This window comes from Nymphalis io, chromosome 14, assembly GCF_905147045.1.
Source record: "Nymphalis io chromosome 14, ilAglIoxx1.1, whole genome shotgun sequence".
In the NCBI taxonomy this organism is placed as follows: domain Eukaryota; kingdom Metazoa; phylum Arthropoda; class Insecta; order Lepidoptera; family Nymphalidae; genus Nymphalis; species Nymphalis io.
Window position 1 is genome coordinate 10,794,314 of NC_065901.1, and position 15,317 is coordinate 10,809,630.

Here is a 15,317-nt window from a genome sequence, read left to right on the forward strand (position 1 = left end):
CAAATACCAGGTTGGGCCAATAAAGAGTTATTCAGTTTTTCTGTCGATAATTTTCAGTAGCAGCTCAGTATTAATTTCCTTACAGATAATATATTTACCAATTATGGACTGTCCTTATTTTTTTTTTTTTTCTCATTTAGTACTTTTAAACAATTATTTAGTAACACAAATAATAATTGAAAGCAAATTAATTTATTATAACATTGTCACTGCAAATATGAAATATTTTTCATTTTCCTTTTGGTATTCTTGCAATAGAAACATAACAATAGGAACAAAAATAACAAAGTGTATTTCAAATGATTTACTTTTTTTTTCACGCAGTGGAAACATTCTGGGTTATGTGGGATTCTTACCCAGTAAAACCACTTTGATGGCCGTCCTCGGCACAGATCAGAGAGGCTAGCGCGTACGGCAGCGCGAGGCCATCCCAGCTGCCGTCCTCCTCAGGGCCGTCTGAAATAAGACACGCGAAGCCCCCACCTCACGCATCCACGGCTCCAGGGTTACGCCCTACCTTTTAAGCCCCGGGCGTCGGGGCTGTGGGAGGGCCGAGACGACGCCGACGTCGTCTCCGCTGAGCAGGATCGGTTCTTTCCCGTTTTCGTTCCACCGTCTCCTTCTGGACCATGACGGTCTCACAGAAGGAGGCTACGGCCCTCCACGCCGATTCCCTGCGGAGCATCGCCGACACGATTGCTCGCAGGGACAGGTCTTGTCCGACTTTGCGGACCAGGATCTCTTTCTCCGCATTCCACGCGAGGCACGCCTCCAGTGTATGCTGAGCGGTGTCCCGGTCCACACCGTTGTGGTGACACATCGCCGACGATTCGCGTCCGATCTTACACAGGTATTCTCCAAAACAACCGTGACCGGTTTACCTGCGTAAATCGGAAGGTGACTTGTCGCTTCCGTCTCATCCAGGCTTCGAAGGCTGGCAGGATCGCTCCAACGACGCGTTTGCGCGCGTACCGTTCTTCGCAGAGACGGTCGCGCCACGTCGCAAGAGCCCTGCAGTGTTCCTACCTTTTTAACGCCTCGAGCGCACTCGGAGGGGGCGCGTTTCCACTATTCTGACGGAGGATGCGGGTCTGGTGATAGACCCTCGCATCCATATCCGCCTGAATATCCAAGGGCGGAAAGCGCGCTAGGATGGTTGCCGCCTCGTAGGATAACGTGCGATATCCGCGCTCTATCCGAATGGCCACTCTCCGATGCGAACTTTGGATCTTAATCCTGCAGCGGCGGACGCTCGACAGTCTATGAGACCAAACGGGTGCCCCATAGAGTGCCATCGATCGCAAATGATTTACTATTATGTCAAACTGTCACGTGTCAATGTCTTCATTCCGAAACATCTTACTGGATAATGCTTCAGCCATTTTTCGTAAATAACTACATAAGCAAACACCCGATGAACACAAAATACACCTACTGATTACTGTTCTGTTAAACATTTCATAAAATGTAGTCTGTCAATTATATCAATGATAACTGAAAAAATGAATTTAGGATTTCCAATTAGATTTATGTTATCACTTATCGGTTAAAGACGTTGTTAAAGTATAACACTTGATAAGATGTCGTTATTATTATTACCGTAGACAGAGAAACTAGTAGACGCAATGACGATTTCCTTCTCACTTACACAAGAAAGAGAACGAAAATAACGTTACAAATGTCTTAGACAAAGATCTATTATCTAATCTTTTGTCCCTTATCGCGTAACCAGTTTTATCAAGGTCGGCTACTCAAGTAGCGAACAAACTTGACAGTTGGTGCATTCATTGTGTTTATTGTACAATTTTTATGTTAGAAAAATATTCTAATCCAATGAAAAGACAGAGAAAAAGAAAAAGACAGAGAAATCTTTATATCATATCGAAGGTTATACAATGATGCATTGTCGTATTATTTCACGTTAAAGCGATAGCAAGAAGAAAATTGACCCTAAATATAGTTTCTCAGTGATAAAAATGTCCCGATTTTCGATAAAAAAATATCGACTCGTTGACAATGTAAACAAATAAAAACAGAGTCCAATAATAGCTTAAAGTGCTTTGTTATCTATAAACATTTTACTTTAATCAATTCTTTTTCCTATTTGTAATTTCCTAATGACAGTATTATTTAACATTCTTTTTGAATTTATAATATTATGCATTCCATGTCAAGAGGTTAGAATAGAAATATATGTGGTAACCATTCTTTATTAATAATTTAATCGAGTGTTTTTATTTCATTTTATGAATTTAATTGATTGAGATTTCAACATCTGAGGAGAATGCAAACAAAAACAAACAATGCAACGGTTTTCGGGTGTATTCGGGTCTCAATCACGGTTTGCCCTTGGTCTATTAGTTTCTCTGTCTACGAAAATTACCTAATTCCGATTTTAGCCCTGCGTCAAAATATCTTTGTCAGATTGTATCTATGATTTGAATTTTGACAGAACGGTACGCCATACCGATGGTGCTATGTGTGAGTGCGGCTTGTGTCGGGTACTCGTATAACAATAAATAAATAAATATATACAATGTGCAATGTACATAGTACAGTGCTTATGTACTCTGTAGTCTGTGATGTATTTATTGATTATTTTATTGTACTAAGACATTAACGAGACTAGACGCTGAGGCCTGAGTGTGATAATAATACATTAAATTTATATTAAATTAATCATTAACATTTAAAAAAGATCTTAAAATAAAAAGTGTCACTATTTTTTTAATATAATGATATAAGTATTGAATATACATTTCACATGAAACATATTCAATTAACACTGCATTCATTCATTGAGCTATTGAGAATAGTTATATATCAGACATAATTATTTATTCAGTTCAATAAAAATGTTCGAACCCGTTTGATTCCTCAGAAGCAACTTGAAGAATATAGCAGCGAATGAGTAGGTAGGTACAAACAGAAACCTCTTAAATTATAATTTGTATTAAAAAAGTTATCATTGCAGTTTAGGACTTTAAAAAGTATATATGATTATCGTTATTATATGATGAGTAAGCAATTGCTTATTTAAATACATTATTGATATCCCTTGTATTTATTAAGCCAATTATTCAGTTTCATATTAAAGAAAAACAAACAAAAAAAACATTTAGGTCTGAACATTTGGTACTTAATAGTACCACAGAAAATGTAAAAAAAAATTGTTGGATGTATCTAGTATCTGCATCTAACATATATATTGACTTACAACATATAGATATTTATATATTTTGGTAGTGGTATTAAATATGAATACATTTATAGTCCAATATTTTATTTAAAAATTTGGGTCTGTTATAAACATTTGCAAAAATTGCCACTTTTACTTTTTATTTTTCTTAAATTTCACATTATATCTTTTTTACTGTACAATTTGCAATTAAATGATTTAATATTTATAATAATACTATATGTTTACAATAAATTGTTATTAAATTGCAACAATAAATTGTTGTAATATTATTAGAAGCCAGTGCAAATGAGTTCAGCGATAAAAGATTATGCTTCGTTATTTTGTTATTACACAAAGGTATGTCATTAAAACATGTTAAAGTAACATTTACAAGGTATGTACTTATGTTATTTTATACATATAATTAAAAGAAATATGTCCTTAAAATACATGAACACATTTAGCATATTAAATACTTTTGTGATTTTTCCAGAATGTGGAATGATTTTAATGTTTTTTTTTTTATAATATAATTTCTATAATATACCATACAATACAAAATGTATGGTTTGGAATTGTTGCAATTAAAAAAAAATCAACTTGGGTAAAATAAGGATATAAAATATTTATTATAAAAAATAATGGGTCTGCTTATATTGAACATTGTAGTAACAATAAAAAATACCAAAAGCTAATTACTTAGAAGACATTTTTTCTAGTATTTTAGTAGGTACAGTAGGCAATCTAATAGTTAAACAAAGAATTGATATACTATTATTATAATTGCAAAAAAAGCTCTGTCTGTGATGCTTTCATGGCTAATAAACACACAACAAACTAAACCACTGAACCAATATGATGATAAAACTTGGTAGAAAACATAAATATATGTTTTTTTTAAGAATGCGTGTTTTTATTATGAGGTTATTGTTATTAAAAACTTATTTATATTGGGTTACATGTTAATATAAGTTGCTTAAAAATTGTTTTATTATAAAACATTTAAGTATTTATAATAAGATAAAAATCTTATCTTAATATAAATACTTAAATGTTTTTTTTATATATTAATTGCACATTTTTTCCCATTGGCAACTAGTGGCGCATCACAATTTTTCTAATAACTTGACATTGACACTTGACAGTTCAAATTTTGTGATTTCACATTTCAGACTTCGAGTTTCAGACATATTTGAAATTTGAATTATTGGATCAATAACTTACCTGTTAACTTGAATTAATAAGTAATGTCGTACTATCAACGCTTTATAAAACACTTATTTGGACAAATGTGTTAATTTTTCAGATGTAATGTCTCAATTATATCGTAAATTTTATTAGTTTTTTAATTAAACAATGATTTATGATATTTATTATTCGATGTTCGTTTTTACTATTAACAGCTTTAGAGTTCGCTCGTCAAAATGGAATCGAACGAAAATAGCAATATCAGTGTGCCGGCGGCGTACCTGGAAATATCAGACCTTAAAAGAGAGGAGAATGAAGAATCGGCAGGTGAAATTGATACTTTTACTCAGGCGACAAATTTGAATCTACGTAAAGATGTAGATGGCAGTGACAATAGTTGTAACGAACATTCAATAAGTGGCGTTAAACGCAAAATTTTTGAAGAAAAATCTTTAAATATGCAGGAAGACGATAGGGTGAGTGATGTCACCATTGACTCCAATGTTGTAGTAAAAAGACCAAGGTATTCAGAATCACAGTGTGATGAGTCTATTGAAAATTCAAATGATATTGTTGATGCAAATAGCTTCCAGATTAAAGAAGAAACAAACTACACATTGTATGTTTGTAATACTCCTGGAGAATGGACGTCTCAACAAATAATAAATTTCATCAAAGAAGAGGTAAGACAATTTACTTTCTTACCATTGCCTCACTTTTAATAAAATATAAAAAGAAAAGTTACATTTAATGATTTTGATTCAACTTTATATTGTATGCATATTTTTAATAGACATAGTCTTATTATTATTTCAAGTGTTACAATTTTTTTTTTTTATGAGAGTTGTAGTATGAAAATTTTGTCTGCATGATTGCTTGTTGCGATGCTGATTGTATTATAATATTTACTTGTAGTTGTAATGTGACTGGATAAAGCATTACTTTTACCAAGTTCAAACCTGGACAAGCACCATTGAATTTGTTTTCGTGTGCTTAATCTGTGTTTATAATTTATTTAATGCTCGATGAAGAAAAATGTGATGAAACCGGCACATGTAAGATGAAATTCTGCCTTATGTGTATCCACTTTATGGGTTGTATTGGATCAATGTTGTGTTATTACACCCTTGGCATTTGCCAGTGGGTCAGGAGGCTGTTATATTTTAACTTGATACCAATTGAAATATGTACAATTTATATTATTAAATAATTTTAGTGAAGAAATATTAATAAGTTTCTTTGCAAATAATTGCTTGGATGTGGAATTATTTTACTAATAAAATGCTAAGACATTATGCTGTAGCTTTTCTTATAACTAAGTTTTAATTTTTAGTGCGGAATCAATATTGCAAGCATTAATGATAGCAGGGCAAGAAAGACAAATTCAAATTTTCAAATAAAACTTAAATTTCCAACTAAGGAGCATTCGACCAAAATTTTCGATAAGTTGAAGGAGATGGAGGCTGCAGGCAAACTGACAGTACATACAGATGGTAAAATATCATTTAATTAATTTATATTACCCAACGCTTTGCTCTGCATAATTTTGTAAATAAAACAGGAACATAAGTTCTTCTTTACAACATAATCAACATTTGCACATGCTTAATTTTAGTAGATGCTCTCCAGCTATTTGGGCATTATTGTATAATAAGCGTCTAAACACTTGCATTTATAATATTAGTACATAAGATTGGATTAATAATAATAATGAATACATTAAAAATCTATTGTACCATTTTGCGTATTTATCTATAACATATTCCAATCACAAGAGGAGTTAAAAAAAAAACAACTTTGACATTGAATTAATCCGATATGAGCAGTGGAGATCTTGTATAATCTATCATATTCATTGTGCATTTGCGAAAAAATTAAGTTTTGAATGTTGGCGAAATTGTTATTTCAAATAGAAGTAAAATTATAGTAAGAATTGTAAGTGTATTATAAATAATATTAAAATCTTAGTGCACAATATAGCAGAGCTGTTAGCAAATCACATGGAATATGTAAATTTAAGGTCGGACTTGTATAATTTAAATCCTACTTCGATTGGAATAGGCTATAGCTAGATTGAACTGTTAACTTGAAAAGTTTTATTGGTTTTAAGGCTGTTCATGTGCAAAGAGGTTCATTGTGCATCCAAAACTAATATTATAAATGTAAAAGTAAGTTTTTTTTTTGTTTTATTTGTTTTGTTTATTATTTTGTTTGTTTGATTAGAACTTTTCATCTGATTATCATAAAAATTTTTGATACACATTGTCAGGGGTACAAAAAGGATAGATAATAAACCCCCTCCCCCCCCAAAACTAAGAAACTAGTGTATAATAAACAAAAAAATCTTTATTATTGATACTATTACAAATAAATGGCCTGGCAATATTTAAGACATTATACTGTGACTGCCTTCAATTATATTTATGATAATAATAAGCATGGCCAAGTATTTTATAGAGCCAGATAGGTTATTGTGCTACTTTTTATCATAGATAGTATGAATGTCGCTAATAACCCTTTAAATAAATACAAGACTGGTCAATTTTTTTTTAATTAATTAAAAAAAAAATCGAAACAATCGAATATTTTTAAACGTTTTCTAGGATATATAAGCGTTAACCCTGTGTAATCGGGTAATAGTAGTTTTAAGATTATACTTGTTCTTAGTATTAATAGTATGTATGTCACCGTAACAGCCTGTGAATGTCCCACTGCTGGGCTCAAGGCCTCCTCTCCTCTATTTGAGGAGAAGGTTTGGAGCTTATTCCACCACGCTGCTCCAATGCGGGTCCAATGTATGTCACAATTTCTGTGAAAATCTTGCATTTTTTTACATACATACATATCATTATCAAATATACATTGAAAAGTGAGTCATTATTTTAATTTCATTAAGTTTACATCTTAATGAATCTTCTGGTTATAAATTCGTATTAATATCGAATGAATTACTCCAGAAAAGAATTCCATAAGATATATAATATCATTACTGTTCATGAATAATTCAACTTCTAAAACTTTTTCTAGCATTCCTTGAATGTTTTGGTGAATCGGGTTTACGGATTTATTATTTGTATTATTACATAGCTTTTTGTTTATTGTATTTACTTTTATAAACTTAATATTATTCATAGGTATCATAGTGTTATAGCTAGATACGACCTTTGATGTCTTAAAATTTAATTTAAATTATATTAAATTTAATTAAGTTATTAATATCATTAGACCCTTAGTACATTAGTGTAATGAACATGTGTGGCTCTGTAAATCTGCCGCTTATTTTACGCTGCACTGCTAACCTATTATGAAACTTTTATTAAAACTCGCAGCGTATATGAAGTACAATATGTTTACAATCAATTTTTTTTTTTAATTTATGTACATATTTTATATTCATTTTGCATTTTTAGATGATAATATGGAGGAACCAGCTTATGATGTACAATCTGCCGCGAGTGCACAAATAGATGATAGGTTGGTACCCTTTAGAAAACATTATTTTGTAATTTTAGTATTATATATTTGAATTCCATTTGGTCTGCAAACATCTCATTTGAGTAGCTGCCCGTAGAGGCAATATTTATAAGGTATTTAATGTAAATGGTCATAATAAATACGAATTTTATGAAAAAAATATGTTACGAGTCATGAAATTAAATTAATATTTTTTTGATTTCACGATTGCGAGGTGAAAAACATGATTACACACGCTGACGCGAACGTACATTCAGAAGCACACGCACACGTACAAGGACACGCACGCATACAAACGAACACGCATGCATGTATACAAGCTCGCACTTATATGCGCACTCACGCACACAATAACACATTCATACATTCATATCCTCACACATGCAACCGCATTATATTAAATATAGTTTTTATTAATAGGGAGTCAAACAGGGCAAATGATCCTTCCGATCCGAGAGCGGACTTTGAACTAGCGAATGATGAAAATTCTTTTTATATAAGAGAAGAATACCTAGAATCCCTGGGCATCAAATTGCCTCTAACAAACTGGGTGACAGTTACTAATGTAAGTTTTAATTTAATTTTTCATGATTAATTTATTATTTTCTCAAACAGTTCAAAGGAATCAATGTTGCTAAATTCAAGATTGAACCTAATTTAAACCTAGTTGGTAGAGCTTTGTGCAAGCTCGTTTGGGTAGGTACCACCCACTCATCAGATATTGTACCGCAAAACAGCAGTACTTGGTATTGTTGTGTTCCTGTTTGAAGGGTGAGTGAGCCAGTGTAGTTGCAGGCACAAGGGACATAACATCTTAGTTCCCAACGTTGGTGGCGCATTGGTGATGTAAACGATGGTTAACATTTCTTACAATGCCAATGTCTATGGGCGTTGGTGACCATTTACCATCAGGTGGCCCATATGCTCATCCGCCTACCTATTCTATAAAAAAAAAGTTAATGTTGTTGAAACTATTATCAACTATTTTGTTGTAAATATAAGCTATATAAGTAATAACCAGCTGATTATCAACTTAACCGTTACGATCCTACTTATAAACGTTGTTTAGCGGCTGTTTAGTTGATTATTGTTTATCTCTTTTCGTCATGTTCGGGAAGAATTTTGAAAGAAGAAGACAACAAGTTAAACAAAAACGAATCAACTAAATCACGTTTGTAGGTAAAGCCGACTGATTTAAGCTTCTTCTTCTTTTTTAAGTAGAATGAATTCCAAAAGTAATTTAAATAGCACAATTATATTATTTAAATACTTTTCTGCGATTTGTCAATTCTTAATAATATATTTTTTAATTTCTATTAAAAATAAATAATATTAATGTTTTTTTTTTAATAAACTGATATAAAATTTTAGTAACATTTTTATATTACATGCTAATAAAAAAGCGTGCTTGTTTTATAGCATGCTCTCCATGTGTGAACATTTGCTAACACAAATTATTTGTAAATAATTATATTAATAAAAGCCTTAAAAATTACCCTTTTATAGCACGCCTGTGATTATGACGCGCTTATTATTTGATACATAAAAAGGTTGATATCTAAAATAAATGTTACGAAATTAATTAAAATTCTAACTGAAAATTTAGAAGACGTCTAAATTATAAAGAAACAAATAAACATAAGTCGCTAATTCATATTTATTTGAACTGTACTTTGTAAATATGTAATATAATTTTTAACACAACATGATTTAAGTAGCATGCTCGAAAAATATAAACTTAAAAATTGCCTTTAAATATAATTTATTATCTTGAATAAGCACGATTTAAATGAGCTCTTATAAACTTATGACTAAAGTATATTTTTCTTTGACAGTTTCGATGTGATAAGTTGGAGTTGAAGGAAGTGTTCGAACTGGCTGGCAGAGTTCTTGTATGCTCCGTTTATTTAACGATCAATAAATACGCCAACATCATGTATAGCCATCCCCTTGAAGCCGTTCAGGTAAAGTAATTTAAAACCTTATTAGCGTTTTATTTATTCATTTAAAGCACAGATTATTTAATTTAATGGAATTTAATTTAATGGAATTTAACTTAATGGAATTTAATTTAATGTGATTTAATCTAATTTTATTTTATATATTTAATTTAGTCTAATTTAATATAATTTAATATGATTGATTGTTTTGATTAGTGTGAATTTGAATTGATTTGATTTAATTCAGATTTTTATTATTGTAATTTTTGTCTTTTTACTATTTATTTGTATTTATGATCCGTGTTTGGTCGAAATAAATGATTTTATTATTATTATTATTATTAATTTTTTGTTATATTATTTCAGGCAATATCAATGCTTAATGGACAGAAATTGTTTGGACAGACACTTAAAGTAACGATGAATAATTCCCGAGATACGAACACGCTTTTACCGAAAGGCTTGGCGGATATTGGACCCGGGCTGGGGAAGTACGGGAAAGGACTTCCGGATTTAGTCGAGCAGTTTAAGCGTTTCGTCAGGGGTCAGAAATCGTCAATCGACGCTAACTTGTTTCATCCAGATCTCCTAAGGAATATTGGGATTGATTTAGAACGAGAAACTTCAACGCCGTACGTACGTTCGGCCCCCAGTAATAGTTCAAGCACGCGTAATGATAATGTATCTGATCAGGAGAGCGATGTATCGGGGTGCGAATCGATTGTGAGGAATAATGGGAACCTATTCGGAGCGATCGGGCAGAGGATATTGCATGCGAGCACTCCAACACCAGTTACCGTTCAGTTCCAAAGCAATCGTGTGCCAACGTTTACTCCTGTGAACCAACCAATGATAATCCGAGGAACGAATAGCACCTTGATGCCCATTCCGACTGGATCCACGCAACGTCCTAGACATATTGCACCTATTTCTAATCCCTTAACGATTTACGCCAACTGTCCACCAATACCTGGCGTTGATACATCGAGCTCAGTCAGAGGCTTTAATATAAGCGTGATTAATTCAAGTGCTATGCCCGTACACCCTGGTCCGATTATAAACCGGGGCCCCATGCCTAGTCCAATGGGTCCTATGAGAAGACCAGCGCCAGTTACTATCACCCATCTGTCGGCTGCAAATCGTTTTCCCGCTCCGTGTCCAAGGATTGTTGGCCCAAGTACTGGTCCACCGAGGGGTCCAGCGTCGGTTCCTGGACCGAATCCAAACATTCAAATTTCAAGTCAAATAAGGCCCAATGGACCAGCTGTGCCATTGAGGCCATATATGCCCCCCCCACAAACAGTCGGACCTCATATTCAAATGATCAAAGGCGCTGACGCGGTAACAGTTCAGTTGAGTGGCGTAAGTATGTTTTTATTACTAACATTGTTCCTTGTTATTAAGTTCTCATTTTTTATATGGATAAGATGCAATTATGAGGGTTTTTAAAAGAGTTTTTATTTTATTTCTAATTAAGTCAAAATCGAATATCACGGACAGAAGATAATGTATGATGATTTTTTTATACAAACAATCTAGAGCGTGTTTGTTTGTATAAAATATTTGCATATAAGCAAAGTAACCGTTACGGGGCAAATGGCAGACGTCGATTATCGTAATTAATGGTTATTGAAAGAATTTATAATTAAAGAAAACCAATAATGGAATAAAATATATAAAAACATAGAATTTTGTTAATAAAATAAATGTTTCTTGATTGCTAACATTTGAGTGTTTAAACGATTTTTAAATAATTAAATATTAAGGTAACCACCGATTTGTGCGGGATTCCGAGTGGCGTGTTTCCTGATCTAATGAAACATAGTAAATTTGTTTCAACTCAACCAGAAGCAACGTAGAATCTCATAAAAATATGTACACTTCTCTATGATTTGAATCTCACTATATTTGAGATTGTGAAATAAAACTATTGGTGATATGTTAATAAACTCGGGCGTGGTGTAAACCCGTCTGGGTACCACTCACTCAACACATATTCCACTGCCAAACAGCAACATATTAACTGTCAATACTTAGGTATTGTAGTGTTCCGGTTAGAAGGGTCTGTAAGCGAGTGTAACTAAAGACAGTTTAAAAGTACCACACACAGTTACTGGTGGTACCACAGTTTATTGGTGGTAGAGCTTTGTGTAAGCTATTCTACCGCAAACAGCGGTACTTGGTATTGTCGTGTTCCGGTTTGAAGGGTGAGTGAGCCAGTGTTATTACAGGCACAAGGGACATAACATCTTAGTTCCCAAGGTTGGTGGCGCATTGGTGATGTAAGCGATGGTTGACATTTCTTACAATGCCAATGTCTATGGGCGTTGGTGACCACTTACCATCAGGTGGCCCATATGCTGGTCCGCTTTCCTATTCTATAAAAAAAAAAAACCACTTTTGTGTCCATACAAAAGTGGATTTTTTTGCATATTATATATTCATTCATACAAAAGTGATTGGGACCACTTACCACCATTAAATAAATACGTATCATTGTTTCTATGTTTCCGTAAAACTTGCTAAATATTTTAGTGGTGCACAATAGAAAACATTTTTTTTGAAGATTTTTTTTTGTACTTATCGATACGGAGATTGCTCAATAGTAAACTTTTGAATTTGCCAATGTCAAGTTAGGAAGCGTCAGAAAATTTATCGGTTATTTTGTGTATCTGTTTATGTGTATGTGTGTGTGTGTGTGTGTGTGTGTATGTGTCTTTTAATTATTATTGTGTTTTGTCCTTAGTTACCACCCTCGACCAACTTCGTCAATCTCGGACAAACCTTGTCGGAATTCGGCCACGTCGTGTTTCTCGAGTTCACCACACCCGGCTGCGCTGTTGTGCGATTTGCGAGCCCGTCTGATGCCGATAGATGCCTTCGTATCCTTTTATAAATATTATTAGATGGTTTAAATTTTTCGAAATGTCTAAGAAACGTGTACATGTGTATCCGCATTGGAGTAGCTTGGTGGAATAATCCTCAAGAGGAGGGGGGGGGGGGTGCTGTTATTTTACTTTATAGAATTTAATTAAGAATCTCCTTAAATCAAAAAACAGAGAACTTTAGAAATATTCTGGGATGAAAATCACTGATATGCGAAGGATTAATAGTAAGTAAAGTTTAATTTTGGATTGCTTTTTTTCAATACAGTTGTATTAAATTACGTTTGAGTTGCTATAAAAATTTACTTGTTAGTACAAGTAAATTTTTAGAACTTTCCAAATTGTACGAAAGTTAGATTATTTTAATCGAATATTCTCAATCATGTTACTTATCGCTATTTATTGTTCGTGTGTCATAGCAATTTCATAATAATCTCAAAAATTATGATAGTGCAAGATTCTGAAATTGATGATACCTTTGGTTATATTTCTGAGAATAGGTAGTATTGAAATAAGACTATCAATGGGGTTGGAAGTACATTTAAATCATACACAATTAGTTTTAATGTAAACGGTGAAGGAAAACATCGTGAGGAAATCTGCATGTGTCTAATTTCACTGAAATTCTGCCACATGTGTATTCTACGAACCCGCATTGGAGCAGCGTGGTGGAATAAGCTCCAAAACCTTCTCCTCAAAAGGGAGAAGAGGCCTTAGCCCAGCAGTGGGACATTAACAGGCTGTTACTGTACTGTTACTCTGAACTTGCCTAAATTTTGAAAACATCATTTTGAAAAAAAAAAATTCGACAAACATTTGCTTTCCAAATTTCTTATATCAGTGGCGTGGGTAGCTAGTTGGATTAAGACCAGTTTGCAAATTTCCGATAACAAGTTCCCCTACATTCAAAACGCCATTTTTTCACCGTTCCGTAATTAATGAATATCATTGGTTTTTTTCAAGATCTCGACTTATGATATCACGTCAAAGATATCCATTTGTGCATCACTCGTTCTGCGATTGAAATATATGAATTTTTAAAATATATGAAATTATTACATATACGTAATAATTTTTAATATTCAGCACCACTGAATTTTTATTTGCTTAATTTGTGATTATAATTCATCTCGTTCTTGACGGTGAAGGAAAACATCGTGAATCTTAACCGATGATTGTGGGTTCAAACCCGGGCAAGCACCGCTGAATTTTCATGTGCTTAATTTGTGTTTATAATTCATCTCGTGCTTGACGGTGAAGGAAAACATCTCGAGGAAACCTGCATGTGTCTAATTTCACTGAAATTCTGCCACATGTGTATTCTACCAACCCGCATTGGAGCAGCGTGGTGGAATAAGCTCCAAAACCTTCTCCTCAAAAAGAGAGAGGAGGCCTTAGCCCAGCAGTGGGACATTCACAGGCTGTTACTGGTACTGGTATATGTAATAATATTTTTTTTTTCAGCCGTTGATCCTGGCTTTCTTCATAATTTTGTGTAAGTTAACGAGTACATTCATGCCATTGTACTACATATTTGGATTTACAACATTGATCTATCATATATTTATATCATATAATAATTAATATTAAAATCATTAACATTTCGAAATACTTCTAATTATAATGATACATATTTATTAAAACAAAAAAATAATATTTTTAAATCTGCTTCTATTGTGGCTTTACAATATTAATTTAATTTTTAATTGCGATTTAAGTTAGGCTCTAAATATTGATATTGAAATAAAAATACCATTGGTAGCATTTATAACTCATCTATATAATGAATTCATTATTCTTATTATATAATTATTATAATATATAATGCCATAGACAATTGGGTATTTGAATGAAGAATAATTAACTGTTTTATTTCCACATATCCTAAATAATAATAAAACAGTTTTTTTTTTTAATATTGTGTACCTTTAGTTAAAAAGTATTTAAAATGTGACCAAATAAGGCTACTATGAACGTTTGTTACGTCATATAAAATGACGTCATACGATTCAGTTGTTTGTTAGAAAGGCATAATATTATGTGGTTATAACATTTGTGAAAATTTTGGCGCGTCACGGTACTAATTTTAATAATATATTTGTCGATTGATATCTATGTATATATATATAATAATTAATAAAAATACAAATAGTTTTATATGAATTGTACAAATGACCATTCCATTTATATATAAAAAAAAAAAAACATTCAAATATCCAATTTTAGTTCGTTTTAATAATAACTAATTAGTCATACAACTAAACATAAAAATAGGTTATTTATATATAATAAATAAGTTTTATCATTGTATATAACGTTTATATTAGACATTCATATTACCATAAGTATTAGTCAATTAGATTTTATGTCTATATGTCGTCTTATATCAAAAACTTAATGTTTATTATAGAAATTAAGGGGAATGTGTTAAAAAAATATGTTTTCTATAATCTATAGCCTTTCCTTAGCTGTCTTTTTTTTAAATATTAACGCTGGAAAAACGCGTTACGCGTTTCCCCACGGGAACAGTGTGGGGGGGGGGGTATGCGGGGCTCGCCGGTGTCTAAGGCGCCGAGTGCGCCCCGAATCGGAATGCCCACTAAAAGACCAGCGGTACCCTTTCCGTCTTAACGAGGAGCGCCACGGGAT

The 15,317-nt window shown here is 32.6% G+C and overlaps 1 protein-coding gene across 3 annotated transcripts; it reads left to right on the forward strand.

Annotated features, from left to right (window-relative positions):
- The first annotated feature begins 2,781 nt into the window (after positions 1–2,781).
- LOC126773217 (uncharacterized) lies at positions 2,782–14,255 on the forward strand. Of its 3 annotated transcripts, XM_050493967.1 has the most exons (11): positions 4,418–4,489; positions 4,585–4,845; positions 4,963–5,052; positions 5,703–5,862; positions 7,780–7,843; positions 8,264–8,408; positions 9,679–9,807; positions 10,150–11,145; positions 12,530–12,665; positions 12,843–12,895; positions 14,133–14,255. In XM_050493967.1, exons 2-10 carry the CDS (start codon positions 4,606–4,608, stop codon positions 12,866–12,868), a joined length of 1,986 nt encoding a protein of 661 aa, XP_050349924.1. In that variant the 5' UTR covers positions 4,418–4,489; positions 4,585–4,605; the 3' UTR covers positions 12,869–12,895; positions 14,133–14,255. The 3 variants fall into 3 exon arrangements, with proteins under 3 accessions (XP_050349923.1, XP_050349924.1, XP_050349922.1); XM_050493966.1 differs by lacking the exon at positions 4,418–4,489 and adding an exon at positions 2,782–2,915 and having other exon boundaries at positions 4,585–5,052; XM_050493965.1 differs by having other exon boundaries at positions 4,585–5,052.
- The last annotated feature ends 1,062 nt before the right edge of the window (positions 14,256–15,317 follow it).

Bases quoted from the DNA above. Each gene is read 5' to 3' on its own strand.
- LOC126773217 (XM_050493966.1), top strand. From the start codon at position 4,606: ATGGAATCGAACGAAAATAGCAATATCAGTGTGCCGGCGGCGTACCTG. The intron at 7,844-8,263 runs GTTGGTACCCTT...TTTTATTAATAG, and splicing joins AGTGCACAAATAGATGATAG to GGAGTCAAACAGGGCAAATG. The intron at 9,808-10,149 runs GTAAAGTAATTT...ATATTATTTCAG, and splicing joins ATCCCCTTGAAGCCGTTCAG to GCAATATCAATGCTTAATGG.